This window comes from Gouania willdenowi, unplaced genomic scaffold (genome assembly GCF_900634775.1).
Source record: "Gouania willdenowi unplaced genomic scaffold, fGouWil2.1 scaffold_298_arrow_ctg1, whole genome shotgun sequence".
Taxonomy (NCBI): Eukaryota; Metazoa; Chordata; class Actinopteri; order Blenniiformes; family Gobiesocidae; genus Gouania; species Gouania willdenowi.
Window position 1 is genome coordinate 14528 of NW_021145057.1, and position 12109 is coordinate 26636.

General features: G+C 38.1%; 2 protein-coding genes across 2 annotated transcripts; both read right to left on the reverse strand.

Moving 5' to 3' along the window:
• Nucleotides 1–727: 727 nt before the first annotated feature.
• LOC114459334 (titin homolog) lies at nucleotides 728–2544 on the reverse strand (the record flags this gene model as incomplete). The annotated part of the gene is made up of 2 exons (XM_028441622.1): nucleotides 2362–2544; nucleotides 728–1608 (listed from the first exon to the last, which is right to left on the reverse strand). A coding segment is annotated over exon 2 (786 nt), but the record flags the coding sequence as incomplete, so codon positions are not given.
• Nucleotides 2545–6582: 4038 nt separating this feature from the next.
• Nucleotides 6583–11515, reverse strand: LOC114459336 (uncharacterized). Its single transcript, XM_028441624.1, has 4 exons — nucleotides 11094–11515; nucleotides 9470–10338; nucleotides 7355–7447; nucleotides 6583–6609 (listed from the first exon to the last, which is right to left on the reverse strand). Exons 2-4 carry the CDS (start codon nucleotides 10241–10243, stop codon nucleotides 6583–6585), a joined length of 894 nt encoding a protein of 297 aa, XP_028297425.1. The 5' UTR covers nucleotides 10244–10338; nucleotides 11094–11515.
• Nucleotides 11516–12109: the final 594 nt, after the last annotated feature.

The following is a 12109-nucleotide window of genomic DNA, read 5'->3' on the forward strand; positions in this document are numbered from 1 at the left end:
TCAATTATATATTTATTTAGGCTATTCATTCATTAAAGAGAGAGAGAGAGAGAGTGCTGTTTTCACAATATTAAAAACTCACCAAATGTGGACAAAAGCAGCCTAAATTTGTATCACCCGCCCAATGTATTTTTTCCCCACTTGACGTTAACAAAAATAGCCCAATTGGGCAGAAAACCGCCCAATCTGGAAACACTGTTTTTCAGAAACTGAATGAAGCCTCACTACCACCAAGTGGTGGGAAGCTGCATTGTGGTCCCGTGGTCCTCGAGGCCCACAGGAACTGAAAGTTTTTTGCGACCCAGTTGGCGCTCGCGGCCCTATGGTTGAGAATCACTGATATAGACTATATGCTATATACAAGGGTATTTCAGGCCTCTTTCTGTCACAAAGGAAACCTGACTTTCGAATTATTGTTTACAAAACAATAACAACAAAGAACACAAATACAAGAGCAATAAACAGTTAGACATTAATCAAATCTAACTATTTTATTGTCAAATCATTGCACAGCATAATGCAAAGTCATAAAATTTCAAAAAAAATGTATGTGGAGCAAACAGGAGCACACGGCGTGAACCCTAATCACTCACCCACATACACACAGAAAAGTACGAAAAGTTTGAGAGACAGGAAGGAAGTTAAGTGAATAGAAACAGAGATAGAATTAGACACAGTAAGAAAAGAAATGTGAAGAGACGGAATGAAGTGCCTTGTAGGATCGAACCTCCGTCTCGATCAGAACACAATTCTCTCTGTCTTTTTTTTTTTTTTTTTTTTTTTTTTTCTCCTTCGGTTCTAATGAGGGATTCTGGTCCATACTCTGACCCAGTTCTTTGGTCTGTCCCTGTTCCCGGTCTGTAATCTGAGCAAGTTCTTCTGAGAGTCCTTGATCCTGGACTGTACTCTTCACGCACTTTACACGTTTCCGCGTTCGTCTGCGCTTTGCTTTAGTTGGTGCTTCTACATTGGCGGTTTGTACTTTGGCTTGATGGAGTTCTTCAAAGAGACTTTCTTCCTGGACATCATTCTCCTTCGGTTCTGTTGAGAGATTGTCCAGCTGCTTCTTGTCCTTTTTGAACTTTACAGAGGACGCATCATCCTGCTCCTCCATCTCCATCAGTTCTTCACAGTTCATGGTGGATTCCTCCAAGTTTTCTATAAAATCTGACAAGAGCACATCTCGCTGTTCCTTACTCTCTTTGAGATCTTCGAAGAGACCTTGGTTCTGGTCCATACACTGACCCAGTTCATTGGCCAGTCCTTGATCTCGGTCAATATTCTGACCCAGTCCTTTGGTCTGTCCCTGTTCCCGGTCTGTAATCCGAACCAGTTCTTCAGAGAGTCCTTGATCCTGGACTGTACTCTTCACCCTCTGTGCCCGATTCCGCTTTCGTCTACGCTTTGCTTTAGTTGGAGCTTCTACATTGGAGAGACTTTTCTTGTCCTCTTTGAACTGCACAGAGGACGTATTGCCCTGCTCCTCCATCTCCATCAGTTCTACACAGTTCATGGTGGATTCCTCTTTCTATCAAATCTGACAAGAGTATGTATCGGGGTTCCTTACTCTCTTTGAGATTGGTCCTGGTGCTTACTCTGACCCAGTTCCTGTAAGAATAAAGCATTGCTCAGAGACACACACAACCACACCCACTGAAGAGAAAAGCTGCTTTCATCTCAGGTTGTAATATATTTATAATAATTTGTAATTTAACTAAATTTAATAATAACTAGTGCAGTGCCCGTAGGAAGTCTGTATTCATACATGCATGGGCAGACAATATATACAGTCTGCCCATGCATGTATGAATATATACATATGTAGGTGTTTGTGTACATGTACTGTATGTATGTACTTGCACAACAGGATGCATTGATATTTGTGACACTTTATGACACTCATAACAATTGTAAATTATTTTGTTATTTTTTATTCTATTTTATTGTTTTGCACATCACAAATGTAGCTCTTCTTTTTTTTTTTTTTTACGCTTAATCGTTTTTTGTCCCACTTGCTTTGGCAATGTAAACATAAGAAACAGGTTTACAATCCGATACAATACTTTTGGAAGGGGAAACAGACACAAACCTTTCCAGATGTCAAACTAATCATGACTTAATTTGACTGTAACTTTGCACATACTAAATATTTACTCTGGCTATGACCTTTTCAACTCGATAACAGTATAAGAAATATAAAAAAATAAGATCAAATAATAACAATCCGATGTGCAGTGAATAGAGTTGATGGTACCATATTACAGACAAACACACACACAATATACAGATACACAGAAAAAAACATACACAGAGAAACACACTTAAATACAGAAAGAAACACACACATAGACTGTAACTTACAGATGGGCAGAACAGAGTTGGTCCGAACTCGGATTCCACAAGTCAGTTTAGATGCACAGAAAATGCACAAAATGAGAGCAAACTTCTATATACCGTTCCAGCTCCCGTCACAGTTCCAAATTCACACGTGCTCAGAGATAAATGGATGCCAGACTGTAATCAAAGCCAGCAAAGACTCATCCACAGTAATGATGTCATCAGATCTAATTCTACAGTGACAATGTCATCAGTCTCAGCTCTCCACTGATTGGCTGTGGCGCTCAGTGACTGTGGTCACTCCGCTACCAATGGACAATTTTATGAAACTAGTGCAGCGCCCGTAGGAAGTATGTTTTGCTATAGAAAAGTGGGAGGTTAAGTAGCTTTATCATTGATGGTTTACATTGGTATTTTAATTCCTCTTTAATTCAGAATAAAAGTTAAATCTTCTTTAAACTGACCTTGTAAACACTCAATTCTTAATTAGGGAAGGCAGTTAAAAATCAATTCATAGGTATCACGGTTGATATCGATTTTCTGAAAATTGAATCGCAGTACTATTTATCCTTCTCTTGTCTAACTGCTCAGGCGGCGGGCAGGAATCTGCTGCTACTTTCTTTCTGACCACCTTCTACTCTTAAACATGTTCATAAATGATTCTTTACCCCTTTAGCACCTAAAGAATATCTGTAATTAGGGATGTAACGATTCACTCAACTCCCGATACGATTCGATTCACGATACTGGGTTCACGATACGATTCTCTCGATTTATTTCACAAAATGGGACTGTAGACAAATTTTTTTTTTTGGGAAAAAAACTAAAAAATACTGTACTATTTTCCTTTTATTTTTCATTCTCAAAAGAATTCCTTGATAAACTACTCAAAACAATGCAATTTAACTAAAAATAAATCTTGAATGAAATAAATAAAGGAACTATACAAATGAAAATGAAGCCTATTAATTTAAATTCTGGTTCTATAATAAACAATGCAAAACTGCATAATAGTTCTTTTTCTTTTAAAAGTGCAACTGAAAATGTATTTTGTGCCTTAACAATTGGACTTTAAAAAAAACAAAAAACCGTGATTGCACTGATTTACGTCATATTTGTTTGGACCAGCAGAGGGCGCTGGTAACACAGTGGTCGGTTGGCATGCAGATATTCTAGCAGTGAAGAAGAGAAGCTATGCTAGCAGACAGAGCTAATAGAAAAACGTGACTTTTACAGATATTCAAGTAATATTACAGATATTCTGTTGGTGCTAAAGGGGTAATGAATCATTTATTAACATATTTAAGAGTAGAAGGTGGCCAGAAAGAAAGTATTAGTAGACTCCGCCTACACTTGTGGATAGCGCCCTCTGCTGGTTAAAAAAGTACTGCGATTCAATTTTCAGAAAATCGATATCAACCGTGATACCTATTAATCGATTTTTAACTGCCTTGCGATTAATCGTTACATCTCAATCTGTAATATTACGTGAATATCTGTAAAAGTCACGTTTTTCTATTAGCTCTGTCTGCTAGCATAGCATCTCTTCTTCACTGCACAGAATAATTGCATGCCAACCGACCACTGGGTTACCAGCGCCCTCTGCTGGTCCAAACAAATATCGGACGTAAATACAGTTCGATAACAGTTTTTTTTTTTTTTTTTTAAAAGTCCAATTGTTAAAGCACAAAATACATTTTCAGTTGCACTTTTAAAAAGAAAAAGAACTACTTTTAGTTTTGCATAGTTTACTAGAGCCATAATTTAAATTAATAGGCTTCTTCATTTGTATTGTTCCTTTATTTATTTCATTCAAGATTTATTTTTAGTTAAATTGCATTGTTTTTAATAGTTTATCAAGAAATTATTTTGAAAAGTTAAAATAAAAGGAAAACAGTACAGTTTTTTTTATAGTTTTGAACCCAAAAAACAAATTCCCTAATTGTGACGTAAATTGCCTTCCAGTTTATCCATGATTGTGATTGGTCGGACACTGTAATCTCCACCTCTGACACAAGAGCGTGCACGTAGCCAGGCTGAAATCAACTCTCTTAACTTAGCGAGTTGTAATCGAGATTCGTTGGACAGTTTCTGTTTGACAGACGGTTTGGTTAGGTGAAGCCCACTATTGGAAATAAATTCAGGATATAATTATCTAGCTGCATAGTATTATAGGCCCCTGGTCTCTTGTTTTTCATTCACATCTCAGGCTCCTATAAATAACCATTTTCTGTTGCCACTGGTCACTGTGCACATAGTCCATAACTGACGTTTCCAACTATGTTACATACTGCAGAATTTATTTACATATTATATTAGTTTAATACTCTGAATGTTTATCATTTTTTTTTGTTATTATTTTGTTTTTCATTATCTTTATTTCTTACATACTTCAGTTGGCAATTTTTCCATTTGTGACTTTACTTTTACCAAACTCATTTTTATCAGTGATACACTTTCATTTTTCACAAGTATTGCTTCATATAGATCAGGGGTTCTCAACCTTTTTGACCTCGGGACCCCATTGTCCGAATACAAAGTGACCACGTGCCCTTTTAAATATTAACACTTTCATTTCAATTAATCCGAGTCTTGATTTGATATGTATTCAATAACTAAATCAAGTCCACTTACAGTTAAACCAGCTAAAACCTTGTAAAATAAATGATACACTGTGATCATCTCAAAGACATTTCTTTTTACTGTGTATGTAAACCTGCACATACAACAACACTGAACAGGTGAGCAAATAGAACAAATCAATTTGCTACAAGAACACATAAAGGAGTCAATATTATTAACAAAAAATAAATAAAATCACAAAATATTTTGATTTAGATACTCAAAAAACTGAAGAAAATTTCAGATAAAATTATTTGGTAATAAAATAAATAAATTAAAAATGATAAGTATCAAATGAAATAAATAAACTGTATATACAATTTAAATTAAGTGAAATTGAAAACATTAACTTATAACCTGCTGATTAATTTGACAATTTATCAGTTTTCATTTTTGCTCTATACAAAAAAATCTAAAATTCTCTACAAGCTCTACTAACTGTCAATGTTTAACATGCTACAACTCCCATTTTCACTTTTTCATTTTAAAAACTTTTCCATAACTCCAGCCAAGACTTTGCACCTGTCTTTTTCTGCTGCTGCTTATTGGAGCGTGTTCAAAAGTGTTGCCAGATTCCATTGACAGTTTCCAGCCCAATCACATCTTAGAACACGCCCATTCCAAAAAAAAATGGAATGGGCGTGGTCAAATAATAACGGTCCTCGCCTACGCCGCGCTGCCTTCGCTGTGCCACCTTTGATGCGCTGCCTCAAGCTCATACAAAGACATAATATATCAATTTTATATATCAATACATTATTATTGATTTGTTTAGACAGATATGTACTATTGAAATATAAACTTAGACATATTTATGGTTTTTGTTGTTGTACTAACACATCCAAGAACTATGCTGGAGTTGTAGTAGTAATAGCAGCCCCAGGAGGAGCGTATTCAAGTTTGAGCTGACGATTTTCAAGATTTGGCCAATTTCCCATGAACACAAAATGGAGAGAATCTCGATACAAAATAACACAATAAAAAATGAAGCATGAGTCTCAATGGCTTTTTTGATCGAGAGGCCAAAACAGAAGTTTGTGAAAAATTCCAGATATTTTTTATTTATTTTTTTCCCCGTATTAAATTGTCTTCACTGGTGCTAACGTACCAATTTCCGTATTTCCACATTGAGCTGGTTTAGGGCCGAGAGTTTAACAACTAATTTATATTTGACACAAATTGGAGTTCGTATGTGCAAACGGGAGCATTTAAAATTTTTTTATATATATATACATTTTCAAAGGTTTTGGCCAAAATCCAAGTTATCAAAAATTATAGATAACTTTTGATGTCCCACTTCTCTAGATGATCTCCAGCAATTTTGAGCCCATCAGTGAAACGCCCTAGGAGGAGTGCGTTAAAATACGTTTGCCCATATTAAATTCTTTTCACTCTGTAGGGGGCACTAACGCACCAATGTCCATTTTTCCACATTGAGCTGGTTTAGGGTCGGGAGTTTAACAACTGAGTCACATTTGACGCAAATCCGACTTTGTATGTACAAATGGGAGCATTTGAAAAAAAAAAAAAAGATACAAAATTAGGCCAAGATTCATGGCTCCGCCCTGCAAACACCGTAAAAGTTATCTAAAATCAATGGCTAACTTTTGATGTCCCACTTCTCTAGATGATCTCCAGCAACTTTGAGCCCTGTCGGTGAAACGCCCGAGGACAAGTGTGTTAAAATAGGACATTCGCTTCACTCTGTAGGGGTCCATTTTTCCACATTGAGCTGGTTTAGGGCCGGGAGTTTAACAACTGATTCACATTTGATGCAAACCAAAATTTGTTTGTGCAAATGGGAGCATTTATCCAAAAATGGAATATTTTGTCATTTTTGATCAAAATCCACAGCTCCGCCCTGTAAACACTGTAAAAGTTATCCACAATCCATGGATCACTTTCAGTGTCCCACTTCTCTAGATGATCTCCAGCAATTTTGAACCCCGTCAGTGAAACGCCAGAGGAGAAATGCATTAAAATACAACCTGAGTGACAATAGAAATTTAGCAATTTTAAATTCAAGATTTTGGACTTCCTGTGTGTTTTTGGGCGTGGTCTGGATAATATTTTTTACTTGTCTTGTCATGGTCTACTTCTGTGTCAATTTTCATGATTCTACGATTAATTATTTTTTTGGCAGTTCCTATCTCGTAATATACTTTTGGCGTACTTGGGGCACTGGCATGTCAGATTTTTGTGTTTTTTAAATTGGAAATAGCCAGAAATTAGAGAGGTGCACGAAATTTGTTTGAATTTTTGAGACTCTACATAATTGTTCAGTGGGTGAAAAGTAAGTGAGTTGGTTCCGACACTGGGAAACAAACAAAGAAAGAACATTTTTGGAATGCGCAGGGGCATGCCTACGACATGACAAGGGTCCCTGGTCACTGACGGGCACGTGGTGTGCGCGTAGGCTCTGCTCTTTCCCTCGTAGTGTGGCCACTATGAGATCAAGAGGCCCTTCGCCAGCTCGTGGAGCTCGGGCCTAACCAGCACAAACCAACAAGTTGCCAGACACCCGTTTAAACCCGCAAAATCACAACACATGCAATGGAAAACAAACCCAGAGCTTGATATCTGCATCAAATAACCACATATAAATGATAGATAAATAGGTTTTTGCAAATTGCAACCAACAAGAGTGCAGTAAATCAACCATAGGCTAGGCAAATTGCAAAATGAACCTCTGGCATCCTAGTGTCAGGCCCAGATTAGTAATAATGCCAACTGAAGGTAAAAAGGTGCTCTTTTAAGCCGTGTAGGCCTAATAAATTTTGTTATTTACTGTACATCACAAATGACCTGTATGAGGACTAAATTCAAAACAATTTAAAACAAATCAAAATTATGCACATACAGAGCGCTTCTCCCTCCCTCCCCTCTTTTTTTCTCTCCTCGCTGCTTTCCACACTTGCGGTACTGAAAGACGCACAGCAGCTGATTGAGATTCTGAACACACAAAACCACAAACTAGTTTTTAATTTGACGAGCAAATGCCATAGAATAAGTGGGTTACAGTTACCAAAATCAGTCCCAATGCAAATACAATAAGGTGACAAAAATAATCTTTCCTGTTGGAGTCAGTTGCGAGGTGCGCTGGGCTCTTGGGGCTTTCTTGGGTGTGTGTGTGGGGGGGGGGGGGGTGGCTGCCTCCCAGCCTGTGGTCTCTGGAGTTACTTGGGGGGTGCTTGGTCGTGGGGGGTGGCCTGGGGCTTCTTGGCCCCCGCTCTTTCTGCTGGCCTGGCGGCCAGGTGGCGTCTGTGTTCGCAGAAGCGGATCTTGCACAAACTTTGGTCATGGACGCACTGGCATGTCTTAGAATGTGGGATAAACTCGTACTGGGCATACCCTTAGACACGATGATCCCAAATACCAATTTTAGGTATGACCATCACTCCTTCCCTCATCGCTGCCACCATCATTATACTTGTTACCAGACTGGCTGAATGGATTTCACAACACAGTAAGCACAATATACACAACTATAACATCACATTTCACTTTAAAGCAGTCACTTCTTCCCCACCACTTCCATTTCCTACCCTGACTCCCTCTTCCCTGTTCCCTTCCCGTAACACTGCCCTCTCTCTTTATATCCTCCCTATAATAAAGTTCTCCTTGCCCGTTGTTAAATGGACTAAATGGTAAATGGACTAGATTTTATACAGCGCTTTATCACCACACTGAAGCAGTCTCGAAGGGCTTTTACATATCAGCTCATTCACCCAATCACTCTCACAGCCACACACCAGTGGGACAAGACTGCCATGCAAGGCGCTAGTCAACCACTGGGAGCAACTTAGGGTTCAGTGTCTAACCCAAGGAGACTTCGACACATAGTCAGGTTCTGGGATCAGCCCCCAACCTCTCAATCAGAAGACAACCCTCTACCACCTGAGCCACCATCACCCTCCCTAACACGGGTTAGGGAGGGTTGGTGATGGTCACAATTATGCAATAAAATAATTTCATTTATTTAATTGCAATAACAAAACTTACATTGCTGTCTATAAAAGACTGCACTTCTTGCAGTGTTAACCTTCGACAGAAAACCGCCCAATCTGGAAACATTGTTTTTCAGAAACTGAATGAAGCCTCACTACCACCAAGTGGTGGGAAGCTGCAGACTATATACTATATACAAGGGTATTTCAGGCCTCTTTCTGTCACAAAGGAAACCTGACTTTCGAATTATTGTTTACAAAACAATAACAACAAAGAACACAAATACAAGAGCAATAAACAGTTAGACATTAATCAAATCTAACTATTTTATTGTCAAATCATTGCACAGCATAATGCAAAGTCATAAAATTTCAAAAAAATGTATGTGGAGCAAACAGGAGCACACGGCGTGAACCCTAATCACTCACCCACATACACACAGAAAAGTACGAAAAGTTTGAGAGACAGGAAGGAAGTTAAGTGAATAGAAACAGAGATAGAATTAGACACATTAAGAAAAGAAATGTGAAGAGACGGAATGAAGTGCCTTGTAGGATCGAACCTCCGTCTCGATCAGAACACAATTCTCTCTGTCTTTTTTTTTTCTTTTTTTTTTCTCCTTCGGTTCTAATGAGGGATTCTGGTCCATACTCTGACCCAGTTCTTTGGTCTGTTCCCGGTCTGTAATCTGAGCCAGTTCTTCTGAGAGTCCTTGATCCTGGACTGTACTCTTCACCCACTTTACACGTTTCCGCGCTCGTCTGCGCTTTGCTTTAGTTGGAGCTTCTACATTGGCGGTTTGTACTTTGGCTTGATGGAGTTCTTCAAAGAGACTTTCTTCCTGGACATCATTCTCCTTCGGTTCTGTTGAGAGATTGTCCAGCTGCTTCTTGTCCTTTTTGAACTTTACAGAGGACACATCGTCCTGGTCCTCCATCTCCATCAGTTCTTCACAGTTCATGGTGGATTCCTCCAAGTTTTCTATAAAATCTGACAAGAGCACATCTCGCTGTTCCTTACTCTTTTTGAGATCTTCGAAGAGACCTTGGTTCTGGTCCATACACTGACCCAGTTTATTGGCCAGTCCTTGATCCCGGTCTATATTCTGACCCAGTCCTTTGGTCTGTCCCTGTTCCCAGTCTGTAATCCGAACCAGTTCTTCAGAGCGTCCTTGATCCTGGACTGTACTCTTCACCCTCTGTGCCCGATTCCGCTTTCGTCTACGCTTTGCTTTAGTTGGAGCTTCTACATTGGAGAGACTTTTCTTGTCCTCTTTGAACTGCACAGAGGACGTATTGCCCTGCTCCTCCATCTCCATCAGTTCTACACAGTTCATGGTGGATTCCTCTTTCTATCAAATCTGACAAGAGTATGTATCGGGGTTCCTTACTCTCTTTGAGATTGGTCCTGGTGCTTACTCTGACCCAGTTCCTGGAAGAATAAAGCATTGCTCAGAGACACACACAACCACACCCACTGAAGAGAAAAGCTGCTTTCATCTCAGGTTGTAATATATTTATAATAATTTGTAATTTAACTAAATTTAATAATAACTAGTGCAGTGCCCGTAGGAAGTCTGTATTCATACATGCATGGGCAGACAATATATACAGTCTGCCCATGCATGTATGAATATATACATATGTAGGTGTTTGTGTACATGTACTGTATGTATGTACTTGCACAACAGGATGCATTGATATTTGTGCCACTTTATGACACTCATAACAATTGTAAATTATTTTGTTATTTTTTATTCTATTTTATTGTTTTGCACATCACAAATGTAGCTCTCCTTTTTTTTTTTTTTTTTACGCTTAATCGTTTTTTGTCCCACTTGCTTTGGCAATGTAAACATAAGAAACAGGTTTACAATCCGATACAATACTTTTGGAAGGGGAAACAGACACAAACCTTTCCAGATGTCAAACTAATCATGACTTAATTTGACTGTAACTTTGCACATACTAAATATTTACTCTGGCTATGACCTTTTCAACTCGATAACAGTATAAGAAATATAAAAAAATAAGATCAAATAATAACAATCCGATGTGCAGTGAATAGAGTTGATGGTACCATATTACAGACAAACACACACACAATATACAGATACACAGAAAAAAACATACACAGAGAAACACACTTAAATACAGAAAGAAACACACACATAGACTGTAACTTACAGATGGGCAGAACAGAGTTGGTCCGAACTCGGATTCCACAAGTCAGTTTAGATGCACAGAAAATGCACAAAATGAGAGCAAACTTCTATATATATCGTTCCAGCTCCCGTCACAGGTCCAAATTCACACGTGCTCAGAGATAAATGGATGCCAGACTGTAATCAAAGCCAGAAAAGACTCATCCACAGTAATGATGTCATCAGATCTAATTCTACAGTGACAATGTCATCAGTCTCAGCTCTCCACTGATTGGCTGTGGCGCTCAGTGACTGTGGTCACTCCGCTACCAATGGAAAATTTTAGGAAACTAGTGCAGCGCCCGTAGGAAGTATTTTTTGCTATAGAAAAGTGGGAGGTTAAGCAGCTTTTTCATTGATGGTTTACATTGGTACTTTTATTCCTCTTTAATTCAGAATAAAAGTTAAATCTTCTTTAAACTGACCTTGTAAACACTCAATTCTTAATTAGGGAAGTAACGATTAATCGTAAGGCAGTTAAAAATCAATTCATAGGTATCACGGTTGATATCGATTTTCTGAAAATTGAATCGCAGTACTAGTTATCCTTCTCTTGTCCAACTGCTCAGGCGGCGGGCAGGAATCTGCTGCTACTTTCTTTCTGACCACCTTCTACTCTTAAACATGTTCATAAATGATTCTTTACCCCTTTAGCACCTAAAGAATATCTGTAATTAGGGATGTAACGATTCACTCAACTCCCGATACGATTCGATTCACGTTACTGGGTTCACGATACGATTCTCTCGATTTATTTCACAAAATGGGACTGTAGACAAATTTTTTTTTTTGGGAAAAAAACTAAAAAATACTGTACTATTTTCCTTTTATTTTTCATTCTCAAAAGAATTCCTTGATAAACTACTCAAAACAATGCAATTTAACTAAAAATAAATCTTGAATGAAATAAATAAAGGAATAATACAAATGAAAATGAAACCTATTAATTTAAATTCTGGTTCTATAATAAACAATGCAAAACTGCATAATAGTTCTTTT